This window comes from Solanum stenotomum, chromosome 3, assembly GCF_019186545.1.
Source record: "Solanum stenotomum isolate F172 chromosome 3, ASM1918654v1, whole genome shotgun sequence".
Lineage (NCBI taxonomy): Eukaryota > Viridiplantae > Streptophyta > Magnoliopsida > Solanales > Solanaceae > Solanum > Solanum stenotomum.
The window spans coordinates 4,251,915-4,273,679 of record NC_064284.1 but is presented as its reverse complement, the minus strand read 5'-3'; the positions used below and the strand labels follow the sequence as shown (position 1 = coordinate 4,273,679).

Here is a 21,765-nt window from a genome sequence, read left to right as displayed (position 1 = left end):
ATTATTTTTTATTAGTTGTTTGGTTTGTTATATTTAAATAATATGCTTGACATAATTTCTAAGAATAAGTTATTTATTTACAAAAATACACTTTAAGAATTAGTTGTTTGTTTATAAAAGAGGGTTTAAGTGTTACTTTTGTTATTTTACATTTTTATCTCGAGATAAATTATTCCGGATTAGTGTTCCATCCACAAATAGAGATAACTTATCCTAGTTATAATTATTAATTATGGGATAAGTTATCCCACACTTTGTTACCAAACAATTAATTGAGAGGTACTAGAAACTTATCGTGTGATTATTTTTTCTTATCCATCACACCAAACGATCCCTAAGAGTATTACTTTTCTTATTTGGACTATCACCCAATAGTAAAAACACCAACATGTTGAATAAACCAAATATTTGTCTAGAAATACTTCTAGACGTGTTTGTCTATAATATATTCATTCACCTGACATATATAACAACTCTATTTGCTAACACATTATTTTTAAAAAATATATTTTTGATTAACTTTCTTAAAATTCTAAACTCTTCCTTTCAAATCAGAGATACCGATGACACGACAGATGTGATCATTGATAAGAAAAATAAATATCACAATTAAAATAAATTAATTTATACGATGATAGTTTGAATCTTTAATCTTATATTTATTTATTTAAATTTGCCATAAAAAGAAATTTTACTCATGAAGTGCCACGTGACAGAATCTTGAGATAATTAATCTTTGACCAAAACATTTAACAAATATTATATATTTACTTAAAAATACTTTTCATTTTTGGGAAAAAAAGTTATTTCTTATCTTGAATATAGCTAATTTAATTAAAATTTACCATGAAAAGATAATTTTAATCATGAAGTGCCACATGAAAGAATAAAAAAGAAAGTACATACATCATTATATTGTAATTCAAATAAAAAACATACACTCTAAATAATATAGGTATAAAATTTTAAAAACTGAAATAATTTAAATATTTTTTGAAATTCATAATTTTTTTTAAAAAATATTATTTTATAAATTTTTTATTTATAACAACTAAATAAAATTTAAACGTTGAAGTGTTTCTACTTTCTATAATGGACAGGGACATATGAAATAAAAAATAAAGAAGCGGGTCAACTTAAAGACGTTCTTTATATAAGTTACCAACCCAAACGCATTCGAGGCTTGCTCTTTTCTTTTTTTTTCTAATAATAAACAAACGCCATTGGTTCTGTTTCTCTCTGCTTCACTAATGGCTACTGGCAGTGTAGTTGGGTTCGTCGGTTTGGATGATATCAGCTTGGAATTGGCTACTTCGCTTCTTCGTTCGGGTTACTCTCTTCAGGCATTCGAGGTTGTTGATAAATTCTTGTTATGTTTCTGATCATATGATTCTAATTTCTTGATTTTCGATCAGTCTTGTACTTATGAGTTGTTTTTCTTCTGATTTTTCATCAAGATTGATGAAGATCAGTGGTTTTTAATCAAGATTATTATCAAGATTGATGAAGATTTTAAATTTAATTTAAAGAAAATTAAAGATTTAGTCTAATGCTTTATAGATCACTTCACCCTTTTTTTTTGGGTGTTGGTGTGGGTAGGCGGGGGATGGCATGTACATTATGCAGTGCCTTGAGATTTCTAATAATCAAAGTGATTATCAAGATTTAGTCAATGATTGATGAAGATCTTGAATTAAAATTTCAAGAAACTTAAAAGATTTAGTTTAATGCTTTAGTTTTGTCAATTTTTTTTGGGTGGGTACATTATGCAGTGCCTTGAGGTTTTTAATGGTAAGTTCTCATGGGTTGGGAAAAGATTTGATTTGAATGGGCTTACTATTTATGACTATGTTCCATCAAGAAAGTAGGTTTCAAGAAAAACACTTTTAAGTTTTCAATGCCTGATATTGGTCAGTGTTAGTGAAGAGTTGCTTTGAAATTTTTCCATTTACTATTAGCTTATATGAACATTTGCTTCGGTCTGTTTCAGAATTGTTGATAATTTTGTTTACATAATTATAGAATATCAAAGATGTTAAATCTTCTTTCTACTGATAAAAAAATACGTGAAGTTATATTTCTTTGATCTCTAGCATTGGGGCTAGAATGCTTTTCTTGGTTCATCACCTGACATAAAGTTTCTATGTGGTTGAAAGAAAGTGGACATCTATGTTCTGTCTTCACTCGTCTGCTTCTTTTTCTCAATGTCATCTGTTTAAGATTGGTAATGCCCTTTGTGGTTGGTGGTTTTGATATGTGGTGTCAACAGGCAGGAAGTCCTTTGGTTGATAAGTTCTTAAAGCTAGGTGGTAAAGTATGTGCCAACCCTACTGAGGCAAGGAAAGGTGAGATCTGGGTTCACTTTCTTTATGTTTCCTATCCCACAGCCTTCTCTTACAGATTTTCCTTGTAATGTTTGGCTATATGTCCCAGTTTAAACTATGTACAGACAATTGATGAACACCTCAAAACCTAGTGTAAATCAAACCTTGTTCTTACATTTGAAGAATACCCCTCCTCTTGTTTCATTCTTCCTTCACAGTTTACTTTCCAACTGTTTAACTGCCATCATCACCATGTGCTTAAGTCTCACCTTTTTGCTGACCTTACATATTGAATTTTATTTTTTTCTCAATCATACATAAATTTGAATAGATTTTTTTATCATGATTCAGTTCCATCTTAAGATACTGAAAATTGGACAGAAAATCCCATTTTCAGCTCCCTCGTGCGGGAAATGATCTCGACATTTCAAACTTTTAGCTTTTGTCTCTCTGTATTGAGTTTGGCCGTTCTTGTCTGTTTTGTCTTTATGCGGCAGGTCTTTATTTCCTTTTTTCTGATCGAAAGATATTTTTGGACGTCCTATTGCTAATTTACTAGAACACTATGATTTTGAAGGTGCAAAAAAGATGTTGGGATGTATAATGGAATAGTATATTGTGGTGATCTGGAACATTAGATGTAATCTATTAGTAGCCCAAAAGAAGATTTTCGGCCAATATAATCTAGAATATTTTTTCGTGATTACCGGAAGACTTAAAAGAAGGTGATGTCTGCAAGGTTCTTGCTCTCTGATTTATACAGAAAATAGATCTATCCTTCTGTCTAATATTGCCTTTAGAAGTGGATGGCTTGAGGTCATCATTTAACCGTTCTGCTGTCTCCAGTAAATACGATGGAGAGAAGCAACAATCTTTATAGCCTACCTTGCTTGACATTGTATGGTGAAAGTTCTTCACAGTTTCTCCAGGTGTCTTGTTACGTACAAAAATAGTTTCTGATCCACTTCACCATTTTCAGGTGTAGCTGCATTGGTCATATTGTTATCTCATGCTGATCAAATAAATGATTTAATTCTGGGCGACAAGGGTGTTTTAAACGGTAAATGTCTATACATATTCTAGGTTTCTGTCTGATCAGTTTGATGAAGGCGCAATGCCATTGCCTTTTCTTTCCTTTCTATTGATGTTTTTTCTTGCTTTACAGGATTAAGCAAAGATACGATCATCATTTTCCATTCAAATGTATTACCTTCACAGATTCAGAAGCTGGAGTTGGCTCTAAGAGGCAACATCTTGATCTGGCTAATTTTCATATTTTATTGCCATATTTAGAAGTAATAAATGTTACATATTTGTGAGAGTAAATTTGTCTCTTTCTTATCGTGCCCCTTGTATAATTGAGTTTTCTTGTGATGTTTGAAGTCTAATTGATGAATGACTACGGAAAATATCTATCTTGTGGGTTTTAAGCTTCTTGCACTATACTGCCATTTTACTGCTGAATCTTAGCAAGTTTGATGATTTGTTAAGACATATGAGATAAAACAGAGTAGGCCTTAGTATTTTTTTGTTGTTGAATGTAACTCTATAAGATGAGCTAGCATTTGTGATAAGAATTTAATTTGGATATCATAGTTCACTAGAGCATAAGCTAAGACTTGTAGGGCATTAGCGTTCGTGATTTTTTATCATTTATTCTTTGTGGCGGGTGAATTATCAAGGTGAACTGGGCATATGCCTGGGATGGACATTTTCACTATGAAGATAAAATAGAGGAAGATGGAAATATAAGGATTTACACTTGTGTAACTGCCATTGAAAATTTAACAGACATCTGCTAATCTTCAAACTGTTCTTCTTTTGACTAATGCAGATTGTTATGGCACAAACTTCATTGTTGATATATATGTCTCAAAAGCAGTATCAGAGGTTCTGAATGATAAAACTATGGTAAGACATAAAATTCCCCATGAGAACCATTTCTGAGGAGTTAGCTAGAAATTTATCTTCTACTTTTTGTCCTTTACTGATGCCAGGAATATTTGTTCTTTCTTTTCAATGATGATAGATTATTTCCTCTGGAAGTTCGGAGTCCATTGCTAGAGCACAGCCCATTCTTTCTGGTGCAGTAACTTGTCTTGCTATTCTGGATTTATTTTTGCAGAAATTCACTATTGAAATCATTGTTCTTAAAATTTTTACCAACTGTTAGAGCCAGAGAAAATTGGTTACTCTCATGTTTCTTTGCTTTTCTGAGTCGACTTTTTCCTGTGGACAGCCATGTGCGCAAAGCTATACACCTTTGAGGGTGAACTTGGTGCCGGAAGGTACATTATGTATATCTGTCATGTCTACCAACTTTTGCTGTTTTTCATGTCATTATTGAGAAAAATCGAGCAATTATGATTTGCTCAGTTTAGATTATAGTGGTATGTTTAGTTTGAATATCACAAATTTAATCTGCGTAGTTATGTTAGTATAATGATTTTGTGACAATCTATTTATCTGTTACAATTATGCTTGCAGCAAAGCTAAAATGGTGATTGAGCTCCTTGAAGGAATTCATTCTGTTGCTTCGGTGGAGGCCATCGGTCTTGGTGCTCAAGCTGGAATTCATCCATGGATACTTTATGACATAATATCCAATGCTGCTGGAAATTCTTGGTGACTGCATTTACATTTTCATTTCATTTTAGGCTTATTTGATAGATAGCCACCTCAAGGTTTTTATGAAGATGTTTAGTGTAATATCTTAAATTAGATAGTTTATTGTTCCGAAAAGAGTATGGTATTAGTGCATCACTGTTATTTCTCAATCTTCTATTCAGTTGCTAAAGTTTATCTTGCACTTGATCACTTAGTTTCCTAGTACTATTACTGCTGGAAAATGTCAGCTAAAAAATGTCCTATCCTACCTTCTTCATGAGTGCAAGAATTAGTTCTGAAAGAAAAAGATGCTTGAAAGCAGCTGTGCTGATTTAAAGGGATAGTTAGTTAAGAAGTCTTAGATTCCAAGTTTTATGTTCAAGTTCAAAATCATTGCTGAATACTCGTGTATGATTCTGATCTTAAGTACATAGTTGGGTGCTTGATTAGGTATCGTTGATTCGACCAGTTCAATGTGTTATCTTATGCAGAAAGCTATATAAACTAGGTGTGCACATGGGCATGTCTTTGGGGTCAGTTTATGTTGTCATTGAGCCACGAGAAGTTAATTTTTTTTGAAAGATGTATTACTCCTCTGTTTCAAAAAGAATGATCTACTTTCCTTTTTAGTTTGTTTAAAAAAAAATGACTTCTTTCCTTTTTTGGTAACATTTTAATTTCAGCTTTCCACGTGGCATGTTTAAGCCACAAGATTAAAGGGCAATTTTGTACATTTGACATAACTTTAATTTAGGACCACAAGATTCAAAAGTCTTCTTTATTTTCTTGAACTCCGTGCCAAGTCAAACTAGGCCACTCTTTTTGAAACGGAGGGAGTATTAATCATTTGTAGAAGTCTTCATATGTTATTATGTATAGTTGTAAGTTGAATTAGCTCTGATACCATGTTCTTCCTTTCTGTCTTCTGATTGCTTTGCATTACTTCTCTATGTAATGATTAATTATTTTTGCATGCTGTCATTCTCAATTTTTTCTTAATATTTAAATTTTGCAGGGTTTTCAAGAATTCTCTTCCCCAGCTTTTGAGGGGTAATCAGACAAAACATCTCTTTCTCAACCTTTTCATTCAAAATTTGGTAAGACTCTCGTGTTAAGTTTCCATAGTTCTTTTCTTTTGAGAGCTAACATTACTATTCAGATTCTTTTGTAAGATGAAATGCTCTTTCTTAATCCTCTGTCCATAATATGTTTATTGCTTATAACAGGTTAGAGCATATAATGCCTTCTTCAGAAAGAGAAACCATAAGTTTAAAATGCACATTCTTTCTGAAAGGCACCTTTCAGTGTTTCTTTTCTATTTTTAATCCTGGGTTTTCCCTTAATTATATATTACCTTCGAGATAGACTCATTTTGAGCTGGTGTGAATTTCAAGAATAGGATGTTTGAAAAGATTTTACATTAATTTGATAACAAATGCTTAAAATGATATTGGAATGTTAGAAAAGCAAAATGGATAGTTAAAAGGATGTCACGCCAAGTTTGAAATATTATGAAGTGATTAATTGATTATAATTCATATTAGTTTGAAGATTTTAGAGGGAATAAAACTGTCCCTCAAAGGAAATGGGTCAAGTTTTTCAAAATCAGCCCAAAAGTAAACATCTAATTTATTGGGGCACAGGGAAGAACTTGAAAAATTCTTCATGGTTTTTCGCTTTCATGGTGTTGCGTCTGGCTACCGCTAGAAAATTCTTATAATAATTTCTGTCGTCTCTTTACTACTGTAGAGTTCCTATTCCCTGATTCTTTTTTGGTGCACTTCAGGGTAATGTACTAGACATGGCGAAATCACATAAATTCCCCGTTCCACTTCTAACGGTTGCTCATCAGCAACTCATAGCAGGCATAGTACCCATTCCTTCTTATTTTGTTTTGCGGAAGACAAGTAACATTTGGACGTGATCTCAGTTGCTTTGCATTTCATCTACAGGATCTTCACATCCCCAACAACAGAAAGATGACGATTCTACATTGCTCAAGGTCAGGTTTGAGTACACAAGGTTTTCCTACAGTAATGTAGCTTGAGCTTCTTTATCTGCTACTAACAGCAGGATGCGCTACAGGTTTGGGAAAGTTTACTTGGGGTAAATTTAGCTGATGCGGTCAATTCTAAAAGTTACAACCCTGAGGAACTGGCCAGTCAAATTACTTCCCAATCTGATACTGTGAAGCGAATTGGTTTCATTGGCCTTGGTGCTATGGGATTTGGCATGGCAACTCATCTGCTGAAATCAAATTTCTGCGTCCTTGGTTATGATGTAATGCCTTACATCTTTTTTATATTTGGTGCTGGACTAGTTCCATTTCAATATGTAGTTTTGGATGACTAGGTAATAGATATCCTACCTAAGTCAATGATAACTGTTTTCCCAATGACTCAAGGAAAATAATACATTTTCCATTTTCTAGAAATTTTTAAATGTTTTAAAAGAGTGGTGGGAAATTTAAAATTTTAATTTGAAATGCACACTACTCAGTCTAAGGCTGAATATCAGGAAGTGCATCAGAATCACTGTAGATTTAAATTTGGGGTAAAAATAAAGTATCTGCACGTAAAGCAATGTCAAAGTATAGGATAATGTCTTTCGAGCAACATCTTTTTTCCCTTTGAAAAAGTAGAGAAGGTGATTCACTTTTAGGGTGTGTTTTGATAATTCAAAGTTAGGAAGTGGTGGGAAAAACTTGGTCATCTTTCGTCCACCTACTGAGAAGGGAAAATCTTATCTTTTGATATTCTTTCCTTCCCTTGTCTGCTGTTACACCAAAGAGATACTTTGAAAAATTAAACTGCAAGTAACTGTAGGAACAAATCCTTCTATTTCATACATTATCTGAGATTATGTCTGCACTTGTGGCTTTTGTCTTTGATTCGTCAAAGAAATTTCTACAAGAAAAAGAAGCTGGAAATGACTTGCAAGACTGATTTTTGTTGACCTAATGAAAATTGGGTTCCTTAATTTATTCCGATCACTAACATCATTTTGTGCATATCTACATCGATAAACATCTCTCCTTACAAGGTACCTTGAAGTGTATCCCCATGCTTTATGTTGTGTATTGTCCTCTATTTACTGAATTCAGATGTTTGTTGTGATTTATTTAAAGCTAATAACTAAGTGAAAGTAATGGCTGCCTTCTCTTATGAAATTGTAGGTATATCCACCATCACTATCTCGATTTGCAGATGCAGGTGGCTTGACTGGGAGTACTCCTGCAGAAGTATCTCAGGGTAAATTAAGATGCTTTTTGATGTGTGCATCATATATTAAGAAACTGATGACAATCTTCAGGTCTTGTGTTGTCTGAAAATCTTGTCTGTTTGGCAAAGAGCTTTAAGTTCTAGGGGTCTGCTATTCTGTTTATTTCTTAATTGTATGATTTACTTTCTGGACGAGACTAAGCTAGAACAAGGTTGACTAACAAACTTATAGAAGTCAAGTTCATCCGTCTCCCTACAGTCAAGAAGAAAATGAGAAGGATCTTGAGCTTCCGCTTCCATCATTCTTGGATCTGGACAGCATAACTTAGAATAAGTATCTGTCAGATAATACTTTGTTTTCTGCTCAACAAGTCCAATGTAAAGTAGTTTAGCTATAAGATCAATTCCCTAATCTGTAATTAAAAGTTGCTTCTTTACTTTTTGATGAGCACTATGGCAAAAGTTTGACGCTACTTGCCATTTGCTGATCCTTTTAAATGTTTGTTTTGCCACCTTAATTGTTTCAGATGTAGACGTACTTGTAGTAATGGTCACAAACGAACTGCAAGCTGAAAGTGTTCTTTATGGTGATCAAGGCGCTGTGTCAGGTAAATACTGTGCTCTCACTTTTACATCTTTGGGCAGGACTAACCATCTCTCCTGGTTTTTATAGCCCTTCCATTTGGAGCATCTATTATCCTCTCATCAACAGTTTCTCCATCATTTATTAGCCAGCTCGAGAAGCGCTTGCAGAGTAAGTCTTTCCTCTCAAATTCCGTTGAAGTTTGCTTTCCTTCTTGTAATACATTTCCTGGCATTTTCTTGTTCATTCTTTTCGAGGCAAGTCCATTCCTGAATATACCAGTTCAAGGAGTAGATATATACAACAATGATTAAACCTCAATTCCAACCAAGTTTATAAAATGAAGTTGAAGTTTTGTATATTCTCTACTGGTAGAAATCTCTGACAAGACTAAAAGACTACCAGAAAGCAGGATCTGAAGTAATCATACTAACATGACTAACACGTATTCTTAACTAATTGTTATCACCTTTTAAAATATTTTTCTGAATTGTGCCCTATTTTTCACTAAGTCTACATGGATTCAATGAGTTTATAAACCTTTCCAAAAATCTTTCTTTCCTGTGATTTTGGGTATGCATCGCCCCTTTTTAACACCTTACCATGGTTTCACACCTGTAAACTGGTGTATCTGGAGGTTGACGTAGGGCATGACCAAACCATGTCAAGGATATGAACTACTTGCACCTTCAAGCAAAAATGACGTACTTGTGTGCTTGCGTGTGCAAAACTGCAAGCACATTGTTTTGTTTTTAAATTTATATTGGGGGATGATATCCTTGTCCGATGATATGATACAGCTTCCTGATTTAGATAGATGAAGTATTGGTCCTATGATTGAATATACTGCCTCTTCCAACATGTGACAGTTCCAATCTCAAGAGAACTAAATGGAGTTTAATGATCTCTTGACGCGTCATCACTTGCCAAACTGTGATCAGAGATTATGAAATCTTGAGTTTTCTCCAATTTTATGATAGTAATGGCTCTTTCTTTTCCAAAAATTGAGGACATAATTCTCATATCATCCACCTTTTATCATTCTTTGACTCACATATGCTTCAACTTTATCATCTGATAGGTGACCCGAAGAAATTAAAATTAGTGGATGCTCCTGTTTCTGGTGGGGTCAAGAAGGCTGCTAATGGAACCCTTACGGTGCGAATATGAAAAAATTAGCTTTCAAATCCTTGATTTTGGTGATTGCTTTTCATATTTCAAAAATGTTTTTTGTTTGGATGAACCTTGTCTGGTGACTTACTAGAAGTTATAACACCAATGCTAGATAATGGCATCAGGTACAGATGAGGCTCTCAAACACAGTGGTTCAGTTCTTGCTGGTAAGAAGTGGACTCTTTTATTTTGTCTCAAAATATCCTTTAGATATCTCTGTGTGATTTTCCCTTTCAAATGTTACTATTAAGGTACTGATCATTGTGTGCTTGCCTAAACAGCATTAAGTGAGAAGCTTTATATAATAAGAGGAAGTTGTGGAGCTGGCAGGTACCTTTAGTCTGAGTATTATCTTCTCTGACCTCACTGGATCACTTGATTTCATAGTACTTAACTTATTTGGGCATGCAAATACTTCTCCAATCACTTCACCTTGCTGTTTCTTCAATGAGTTTGTCCTGGAAATAGTACATCGGTTTTTGACTTCTGTATATGTGGATCTACCAGTGCTGTTAAGATGGTCAATCAACTTCTTGCTGGAGTTCATATTGCATCAGCTGCTGAGGCAATGGCATTTGGTGCTCGATTGGGTCTTAATACAAGACTTTTGTTTGATGTCATCACAAATAGTGGGGGAACATCTTGGTAGGTAACCCATACCGTTATTGAAGAAAATAATTTCCTTCTTTTCATTCAAATATAGGTAAAAGAAGCTGTGCAGTGCTCAGTTTTTAATTTTGTTTGCAACTGTGCATGGCATGATATTAGTTTTTAGATGTTACCCTGAACCTGATATTTCCGATATGTAGTCATGAATATTATAATGCTTTAGTGCTGAATGCAGAATGTGGTCCTATAATTAGTGAGACAGGAATCATAGAATCATCTATGATTGAGAGTGCGTCCAAGCTATATATATATTTTGAATTTGTGTTTGGAAGAAAAGTCAGTTTTTTTTTTATTAGTTAGATATTTCTGTGTAATGTGGTCTTTATGATTGTGAGTATTATTTTTTGAGAAGCTCACTCATGATTTGACTTTAAGCAGGAAACCTTCAAAAACTTTTATTCTTTAAGGAATCATCTCACTGTGTTGTGCATGAGTTTTCGGTTGGTTCTTTGGTCATTGTAGAAATAGTTGTTGAATTGTATGTACTACCTCATCTGAAAGTATAAATTAGTAAAAAAAGGATACTTATATTTATTTAGTTGTATCTTCAACCGTTGCAAGACTCAAATTAAGATTTCCTTGTATTATACTGTTTTGAATTGTGTATATATAAAAAATATTGCTAGAGAGTGGATGTTTTTATTTGTTTAATTATTTGTTCATCAATATTGATTGATGCCTTCAACAATAGTCATTTTCAGAGATATGCTTGGAAAAACTTTGCCTTTTTCATCTTATTGTAACCTATTTTACAAGCAAAGTCGTAATTTCATAAGACATGGTAAAAACATGTCTTGGCATTTCTTTCTCTTTCCGGGGTGAGGTTGGTGTCTTCTGTGCATGAGTTGTCAGAGAGTTTATAGATGTATTTGTTTGTCTCATGGTAAGCAGGAAATCATGTTGTTTAATTCATCGGTTGGTGGAACTGAGACGATGTTAGAATGATTAACCTTGGCTTATTTGCTCCAATACCAGCATAGTAGCTTAACTTTTATGGTGTCTTCTAATTATCACCCTGTAGGAAAATGAGGCTCTGAGCTCCTCACAACTCTAAGATGTTAACTGATGCCTGAGAATTTCTGGTTCTCCACCTGCTTTGCCTGCTTTCATTATGGAGCTATTTACTTCTTTCTAGAAATTGTGCTTATCTGTGGCATGAGATTTGTGTTAATGTGTGAACAGTAGGATTTATTTGGATTTGTATTTTTGCAGGATGTTTGAGAATCGTGGGCCGCACATGATAGAAAATGATTATACGCCGCTGTCGGCACTTGATATCTTCGTGAAGGATCTGGTGAGGCTGATAAACATTGAACACATTTCATATTGCAGCTGTGTTAACTTTGATTTTTAATTTCGTTAAGGCTATTCTTATGGTTTTAACAGGGCATTGTTTCTCGTGAAGGCTCATCACGCAGAGTGCCGCTTCATATTGCAAACATTGCACACCAATTATTCCTGTCAGGTGCGGTTAAGAGATCTGTTACTTTCTATTTTAACTTTGTGTATCCTTTACTGCAAGCACTCTAGCAAATGAGATTTTCCATTTTCATCCCCCACTTTTCTCAATGATATCCAAATGCGGTTTCATTTATTACAGCAAAATTGACAGTTTCTAAGTTTTGTTTGACCTAAAAGTATTACAACGATAAGATACTGGTACTGTCTAGGATTGCTCATTACTATTTTAACTAACATTTGGTTTCTTTGTCGAGTCACTCTTCTGGAAAGAAGAAAACTCTTGATGCATATTATTGTCATGTAGCGCAACTTCAATAATTTATATTCAAAAGACTGTGCAAGTCTACTGTTGCTAACTAATTAAAAAGAAGAAACTTTTAAGTACAACAAGTTGGGTTTCCCATTGTTTGCTTTTGGTCTACGGACATTTGATTTCAGCTTATTCACCATTTTATTGCCCAAATATATTTGGAAATTGTCCCTGAATATCATGCTGTAAAGATATTTTTATCGATGTTCCTTTTTTCTTTGTTTGAAAAATTGGATGAAATAGACATTCTCCCAAAGCATATTTTCCTCTTTTCTTTTCAATCACGAGATGTAGAAGATTGTGAGGCCTAATGTTTGTATGAATATGCGATCATGAAAATGTGGTTAAACTGGGGAGGGGTGGGTAAAGTGGTGACTGGAAGAGAGATATTTTTCTATTAGTAGGAGGAATTGCTGACAAACAGCTGAATAGGTGGTCCCCTTATGCTAGCCAGTATTAACTATGGCTTCCAACAAAGTATTTAACTAGCGTTAAATGTCTTAGATTTGTCAGTTCTGTGCCGTCTCAGCCATGGGTTTAACCAGATAAAATTGTGGTCCTGTCCTCCTCATAACCCTTTTTTAACCAGCACAGATTACTCTTTTTTCTAATTAACCTTTGTTTAACTTAATGGTGTTTGAGCATGTAAATTGAACTGCTGTACTGCAAAAGCACTCTCTTTCATGTTGTGTAACCTGTCTTCATACTGTTTATATGTCTCATGGATTAGGTTCTGCTGCTGGATGGGGCAGATTGGATGATGCTGCTGTAGTAAAGGTATGACCAGCTGTATGTAATAAGAGATGCCATGTTAATTAATGTTTGAATTTATGAAAATATGCTCAATTATCATTCAGTTTATTCCAAAGACGATGTAGTTTTCCTCTGTTAATTATACTGCAGCATGAATTTGATAGGCATAACTTGTAAGGAGAATGCTTCAGCTAATTGTTACCATCTACTCTATCTCAAACTTCTGCAGGTTTATGAGACGCTGAGTGGAGTCAAAGTTGAAGGAAAACTTCCTGTTCTCAATAAAGAATCTGCATTGCAGTCCCTTCCTCCTGAGTGGCCAGTGGATCCGATCAATGAAATACGTACACTAACAGAGAATAGTTTGAGGACTTTAATTGTTCTGGATGATGATCCAACTGGGACTCAAACTGTTCACGATATTGAGGTCCTGACAGAATGGTAAAATGCTTCTATAAATTTCAAGAGACAGTTTAGTTCCTTTTCCAAAAAATTGTCTTCTGGATTCACAAACAGAGACTCTAGCGAGTGTTACCAATTCAAAATGGTATGGCAGGAAGACTGAGTTTCAGAGTGTAATTTCTTCATTTCTTTATATGTGTTGCGTATTATTCATGTTATTTAAGGTGCGGAAGTGGGAAAACTGGAAATAATTAACCAAAATCCCCATTCGTTAAGTGTAGTCTATAGGCCAAGCACTTGTATGACAGGTGTGAGCGACCAAACAAAAGAAATTAGTGTCCAGCTATTTGTGGAACTAGATACTTGTAATGTTTAACTTAAATAAACTAGCAATAGATACATGTTGCTCAGTTCTTTATCTATTTCCTTCATTCTCTTCTTCGTGCGAGGAAAGAGAGTTGAGATCTATTTTGTTTAATACATTTATCATGTAGAAGATGATAACAATATAATTTCCCTTCTTTGTTAGCTTCAATCTCCATTACTCTCTCCTCTCCATCAAACTTTATAAATGCTCTTGGTTAACATACTTCTTATCTCCATCATAGATGAAACTTTGTTATTTGATCCTTATAGAGATAAAAACTTCAAAATATTTTTGTTACTTTTACCAGTCATGAACTTGCTAATTTTTGCAGGAGCATTGAGTCACTCATTGAAGAGTTCAAAAAGAGGCCTAAATGTTTTTTCATTTTGACTAATTCCAGAGCATTGACTTCTGAGAAGGTAAAAAGACTTACATTGAAGAAAAGTTTCTATATCGAACCCCTTCAAAGAATTTTTGTATTTGAAGTCTAACAGCTGCTGGCTAAGTTACTTATCTCATTGATTGTGACATCATTAACTGACGCTTCTCACTGCAGGCTAGTGCATTGATAGCAGATATCTGCAGGAACATTGATTCTGCTGCCAAGTCAGTGGAAAAAGCAGACTACACAGTGGTTCTGAGGGGTGATTCAACCTTACGAGGTCATTTCCCTGAGGTGAGGATAGAGATAAGCTGACAGATATCAAACCTTGTGTGGCCTTTCTTTCCCCAACTTGTTTGGGATTGTGTTGTGGTTGTCGTCCTTTCTTGACACACTATTAAGATATCGTTTTATGCTACCTAGGAAGCAGATGCAGCTGTTTCTGTACTGGGTGAGATGGACGCATGGATTATCTGCCCCTTTTTCTTACAAGGAGGCCGTTATACCATTGGAGATACACATTATGTTGCAGATTCTGATAGGTACCTCTCTAATCTAACTTATATTAGTTGTTTGGACTTGCCGGAAAACACTAATTATGTCTTCTTGTCTTTAGGCTTGTTCCCGCTGGTGAAACAGAATTTGCTAAAGATGCTGCATTTGGATACAAATCTTCCAACATCCGAGAGGTCAAGCCTTGTCTGTTTCTGAGGAAAACATGTTTTCTGCTTCACACTAAACTGATGTAGTTGTTATTCTTTCTTTTTTTTCTCCATTTGATATTTTAGTGGGTAGAAGAAAAAACAAAGGGCCAGAGACCTGCTAGCAGTGTTTCATCAATCTCCATCCAGCTTTTAAGAAATGGTGGACCAGATGCTGTTTGTGAACATCTCTGTAATTTGCAGAAGGTACATAAGCGTCATCGCCATCTTACTCTTACTCTTACATAATTGCTCTTTCTTTATTACCTCCACTGACTCATTAGTATCCATCATCTGACTGTGTTTGTCAACATGGCTAGCTTATGCTTGGCACCTATTTTCTTTTTTGGCGATGTACTTTTCTTTCGTACAGCTCTTATCATGATCTCAAAGTTCCTTAGAGAATGGACTTCATGTTAGAAGTTCGCTGTTTGTGTGTCTTTTGGGTGATGGTATTCTACATATGGAGATTTGTGTGTGAGCTTTGGTTCATACACATAAAACTTGGATTTGACTTAAAGTGCAAACATGAGATTACAAAGTCATAGATGCTTACCTTCTCAAACCCCTCATTACAGCCAAAAGCCTTACTCTTTTAGAATCCTGCATACTGAACCCTTAAACTCCTCTTAGTTTTCTTCCATAACATTACTGTCATGTGCAGAGAGTCTAATAGAGAAGTTCACTGATAGTTGCTGATGTTTAGGGAAACCATAAGACCCTTGAGGCCGTAAATGTTTTAAAATTGCAAGTGAATGACAGAGTTGTAGATGGTAGTGAGCAATCTATGTTCACAACTGCCAGCTTAGTGCTACACAATTTACTGCATAAGCAAACTTACCAGATTTCCTTCTGAAGAGCTTCACAGAAGCTTTTGATGCCAGTCCCTGAACTACTGGATAGTGAAAAGGAACCTTCCACTCTGCTGTGGGCTTGGAAAATTTCTTGCTGGGTTGATTTTCCCTTCCTTACAAAAACTCAACCTTAATTATTTGTTGCTCCTGATCGCATTTCCTGTAACAGGGTTCAACATGTATAGTCAATGCAGCTAGTGAAAGAGACATGACTGTATTTGCCGCTGGAATGATAAAGGTTTTATAGAATTCCCGTTACATTTGATATTAGTTCTTTTTCATGTGGTGAGATGTAAGTTGATCTTCATTTTCTTTGCTCTATATGCAGGCAGAACTAAAAGGAAAACACTTTTTGTGCCGTACTGCTGCCAGTTTTGTTTCTACTCGAGTTGGAATCATCCAAAAATCTCCAATTTTGCCAAATGATATTGGAATAAGTAGAGAAAGAAATGGTGGACTTATTGTTGTGGGTTCATATGTTCCAAAAACAACAAAGCAGGTCAATTATAACAAGTTTCGTATGCTTAATTTCTATTGGCATTCCGTCACACTTATATTTCAAGTTCACTGCAGGTTGAAGAACTAAAACTACAATATGGTCATGTTTTGAAGACTATAGAGGTAAAACTGAATACTGTATGTTATACTTTTGCTGAAAATATGAAGCTAAGTTTTAATTTCCTTTCCTGAAAAGTAGATTTCAGTAAATAAAGTTGCCATGGAGTCATCAGAAACGAGGGAGGAAGAAATCAATCGAGCTGCTGAAATGGCAGACGTTTACCTTAGAAATCATAAAGATACTTTCATAATGACCAGTAGGGAGCTGATCACAGGCAAAAGTGAGTCTTCATATTATCTAATGACGAATACTAATTCCTTGCCATCCTGATTTTGTTTTATTCACTTTTTTGTGCTTTTAACATACTGTACTATACCCAGCTCCTTCTGAAAGTTTAGAGATCAATTTCAAGGTAAGCTCAGCACTGGTGGAGATAGTTAGGAGGATAACCACAAGGCCTCGTTATATTCTTGCAAAGGTACTTCTTTTATCTCTGCATGCTTGTATCACTTTCTTCTATATTATGTGCATGTTTAGTGGAAGGGACATTCATCATGCTCATTACTTTTTTACAGTTCTTTCTTTCCTCACATAGCTTTCTGTTGAAAGGTGTCAAATTAAGGGGACAGAGTTCGAAGGATTTGTTAGTTTAATGATTGACTGACTAAAGTCAAAACCTAGGTCTAGGTTGCAATTGTAAATTAATATTATCCTTCTTATTTAAGAGTCTTAAAACACGTGTATGCTTGCTTAAATCAAAAAGGGGGGCAGGGGATTATTCATGCTCATCGATTTATGTGGATGGAAGCAAAAAGCAGGATGAATATGACGAATCAGTGTGAATCTCAAGACACAAAAAGCAACAGCTCTAGAACTTGAAATTTACTCCAGTATGTAACTCTTTTGAAGACTTGAGAACTAAGGAAGCCTTTGGGGTAAATATCTGAAGATAATGAAGTAACATATGAAAACTAAGGACACTGTTTTATGCCCGACTTTTCTGATCTGGGTTTTTGTTCTCCCTGTTTTCCTAGTTGCACTTGTTTAAGGGGAACCTAAACTTCTTGTACAAAGTCTTTTCCCTGACAGCATGTGCCGTCAATCTTTTAGGTTTCACAACAGCTATATGTTACTTCATTATCTTGGCATATTCTCTGAACATGTCTGGAGAACTTAATAAACAGAAATTATTGAAGTGTTGGACCAATTGCTTGAGTTCTTCTTTCATAGGGAGGAATTACCTCATCAGATCTTGCCACAAAAGCTTTAGAAGCAAAACGTGCTAAAGTAGTGGGACAAGCTCTTGCTGGTATTCCAGTGTGGCAGCTAGGTCCTGAAAGCCGACATCCAAAGGTTCCTTATATTGTCTTCCCAGGTAATTTTTGGCAATTTCTTCTTGCCGTTGAATACCTGTACTTTGGTCCCTAATAATTAGCTATCAATGTGAATATCAGGTAATGTTGGTGACAGTAATGCTCTGGCAGAGGTGGTGAAACGTTGGGCTCATCCTGGCAGATTATCAACTAAGGAACTCCTACTGGTAGAATGGCTTTGCTTTAATGATTTCCCTTCTTTTTACATATGGATTTACACTATCTGTTCTGTTAATAGGAAGCTGAGAGGGGAAGCTATGCTGTTGGTGCTTTTAACGTCTACAATTTGGAAGGAGTTGAGGCAGTTGTTGCTGCAGCAGAGGAGGAAAATAGTCCTGCTATCTTACAGGTTTAAGCAGATCATTGTTAGCTCTACTAGCCCTGATAAGTTTACTTCAGAAAAGCTGACATATTTGCAACTTCTGAATACACTTCTGCGTGCACTGTTAAAAGATAACGTTTTTTTCTTAAATTTGTGGTAATGCTAAAAAAATCACGAAAGAATCGTGTTCTTTTTTGTTTTGATTTGTTATTTTCTTATTACTAATATGTTTGAATTTTCAGTTCTTATATTTTACTTCAGAGACCTATATTTTACTTCAGAAGAACTGATGTCATTACTCATTAGTACTATTTAAGGGTTATTTGGTATGGGGCATTGGTGACAAAGTTATCCCATTCGATAGTTGTCCCACTTTATATATGGGATAACTTATCCCATCATTACAGTAAAATGGTGGGATAAATAATCCTGGGACTAACTAACAACCCCTAACCAAATGTAAGATAAAATAATCCTGCATTTTATTCCGGGACTATTATACCTTATCCCTCGTAGCACATTCTTTTTGTGGTCCTTTTATTGAGAGCTCTATCCTAGTATTAATTTATTATCTTTTAATTTGAAGTTCTTGACTTTCCCATCTCGTTTTCCATCTTCATATATGTTCTTCTGAATGCTTAATCTGTTGATGGGGGAAAAGAAGGGAAGTCATTTCTATTTGAACATAATGTCTGTTTCATTTGCTACAATAAGAATCTATGCCACTTCTTATTCTCCAGATCCATCCTAGTGCACTAAAGGAAGGAGGAGTTCCACTCATTGCATGTTGCATATCAGCTGCAGAACAAGCATCTGTAAGTGATATTCTAGATAATGAGTCAACTTGTAGCAACTCTGGAATAATGAAAAATAGATGGATAAAAATTGAACTATATTTAATCATGCATACTGCTGCAGTGCTGCTCCTACCAGACAATAAACATGGATTTGCACTACAGTGACTAAGGGAACCTGTTTTCTGCTGCAATTTGTGGATAAGTGAAAAAATCAATATAGGCAGTGATCAACAACTGCAACAACATACCCAGTGTAGTCCCACAATATAAGCTGTGATCCATCAAAAGGAAATATGTTTCTTTGCTAATTATAGGGAATCTTTAAATCTTTCAATAAGATAGAACAGCATAAAAAAAGAAGAATTATTTACTTAGTAATGATCCAATAGCTCCAGATTTTTTTGGCATACTTGCACAGGCTTTTGAAGCGGTAAAACATCTAATGTCTGATATATTATGGATTGGATCGGGTGTCAAATCTGTGATCCAGAAAAGGTTTTCCTCTCTTAATATCTATGCTCTTTGATTAAAAATTGAGTGTTGGAAATTATGACCAGATGTAGGGTTTTGGGAGTAATTAGTTTCTGTTATGTCATAATCTGAAGTTCTAATTTAAGTATGTATAAACAGCTTCCTTTTGATGAATGAGAAATTAACTTGGAAAATCTGAGTAGTGATCATTGTGCCTCTGTACGTTCTTTATCTTTCTTGATCTCCGTAAAAGCATTAACCATATTCATAATGACAGGTTCCTATAACAGTTCACTTTGACCATGGAAATTCCAAGCAAGAGTTGTTGGAAGTTCTTGAGATGGTTAGTTTCATTTGTTAGTAGTGATCATATTTATTATGCTCTCCACGTCAATTAAACTTTTTTCCCAACCAAATAGAGCTCAAAGATTCTTATGTCAGTGTGCTAACTCATAACTTCAACCACACCACAGGGATTTGACTCACTCATGGTAGATGGCTCACACCTTCCTTTCAAGGATAATGTTTCCTATACGAAGTACATTTCTTCCTTGGCGCACTCGAAAAAGATGTTGGTAGAAGCTGAATTAGGAAGATTGTCAGGTACTGAAGATGATTTGACTGTAGCAGACTATGAAGCAAAGCTGACTGATATTAATCAGGTCCCTTTCCCTTACTCTCTCTCTCTCTCCCGAGCCCTCCACCACCAGGTTAATATCAACTTTTTTCAATTTCTGAACTTGCTTTCATATGACGTTTCAGGCACATGAATTCATTGATGCGACGGCCATAGATGCTTTGGCAGTGTGCATCGGAAATGTTCATGGCAAATATCCTCCAAGTGGTCCAAATCTTAGACTTGATTTGCTGAAGGTCTAATGCATATATTCTCGCCCTCTTTTTGTTTCCTTTTCATCCTTTTGATTTAGGATCAGAGTTTACTGACCTGGGAATTTTTAATATGGCAATCAATATAAACCATGAAGGAGGTCAATTACACTTAATATATCAGACTCCTGCTTTTTCTATGAAAAACCACTTGCGACGATTTGTGATGCTAAACATTTTGTAACCTATTCATGTCACATTATATACTTGAAAATAAGAGTAGCAATTCTCCAACTTGTAGAACATTGATATTGATTTATAAAATTAGTCTGCTTTACTGATGCATGCTCTGAAGAAAATCAAACATTCCTTTTTTAAAGGTAGATATCTGTTGTACGTGTTGATTCCAAAATCACTCTAATTGTGATTATTTTTTTAATCACGCATCAGTTGGAAACAAAACAATATCGATGAGTTCCTTGTGAATTAGCATCTCTCGAAAAATTGTTTTGGATCTGTATTTATGTGCCAAGTAAAGCTGCATCTGCTCCTAATTTAACTTGAACTCACCATTTCTCCTCTTTTTATGAGTACAGGACCTCTATGGCTTGTGTTCAAAGAAAGGAGTTCATGTTGTTCTTCATGGTGCTTCTGGGCTGTCAAAGGAAATAATAGAGGTATACTGAATTCTAACATCTTTGTATTGATTCATTTTAGTGAAATAGATAAAGGGCAAGAGGGAAGTTGAGCATGCTGAGTACAATATAAGAATGGAGTTTAAAAGGGGTAATGGTGGAAAATCTCTCAGTGTTGAAGGTCCTATCTCTATCATTAATGTCTTTATAGAAGTAGTCTTAGGTGGAAATTAGGGGTCGTGATGGACCTTTGATGATTTGAGAACAACAACTACGCTTCAGTCACAAACTAGTTTAGATCTAAAACATCCACCTATGCTCTTTCATTTCAAGATTTAATTCAGTTATCAATTCTTTTGAAGATTTCTCTTTGGTAGACAACTTGTCAAAATGTTTTCCTTTTTACTGCTAGGATTATATGATAGATAATCCGAGATTAATGTTCAGTTTGCTCTCACTGTAATGAACAGGAATGCATAAAGCTTGGCGTCAGAAAGTTCAATGTTAATACTGAAGTGCGCAAGGCTTATATGGATGCACTGAGTAACCCCAATAAGAAGGACCTCATCAATGTCATGGCTTCTGCAAAAGAAGCCATGAAAGCAGTGATTGCTGAAAAGATGCGTCTGTTTGGCTCAGCAGGGAAAGCTTGCTAACATTCTAGTCCATGAAAATGCCCGGTAGATTATTATCTGATATATCCGCCCTCGTTATCTCAAATTAAATATCTTGTTGATGCATCAGCCCTAGCCCGTAAGAATAATAAAGGTGCAAGTTGTAACACTTGATGGTTATGTTTACTTTTTTTTTTATTTTGGTTTTCCTGTGTCTGATACCCGTATTGGGGTCAGCTTAAATTCGAATTTGCACTGGGACATCCCTGTCTTTGATTGATTCAAAGTAAATGACACTAATTATCTTGTACTATAATGAAGGAGATAATAATCTTTCATGTTGATTTCTTGCTAGACAA

General features: G+C 35.0%; 1 protein-coding gene across 1 annotated transcript; it reads left to right on the top strand.

The window, feature by feature from the left end:
- Positions 1–1,191: 1,191 nt before the first annotated feature.
- LOC125857656 (uncharacterized) lies at positions 1,192–21,742 on the top strand. The gene is made up of 42 exons (XM_049537261.1): positions 1,192–1,352; positions 2,270–2,345; positions 3,304–3,384; positions 3,490–3,570; positions 4,159–4,235; positions 4,354–4,408; positions 4,564–4,612; positions 4,812–4,949; positions 5,947–6,028; positions 6,718–6,796; positions 6,884–6,933; positions 7,017–7,211; positions 8,107–8,182; positions 8,680–8,760; positions 8,826–8,906; positions 9,817–9,893; positions 10,021–10,075; positions 10,190–10,238; positions 10,416–10,553; positions 11,790–11,871; positions 11,964–12,042; positions 13,079–13,125; positions 13,331–13,542; positions 14,202–14,289; positions 14,427–14,546; positions 14,676–14,794; positions 14,869–14,941; positions 15,041–15,160; positions 15,977–16,045; positions 16,136–16,306; positions 16,381–16,428; positions 16,505–16,646; positions 16,747–16,844; positions 17,597–17,741; positions 17,821–17,906; positions 17,978–18,088; positions 18,802–18,876; positions 19,607–19,672; positions 19,803–19,991; positions 20,092–20,202; positions 20,754–20,834; positions 21,263–21,742. The coding sequence occupies exons 1-42, from the start codon at positions 1,251–1,253 to the stop codon at positions 21,446–21,448; spliced, it is 4,140 nt and encodes a 1,379-aa protein (XP_049393218.1). The 5' UTR covers positions 1,192–1,250; the 3' UTR covers positions 21,449–21,742.
- The last annotated feature ends 23 nt before the right edge of the window (positions 21,743–21,765 follow it).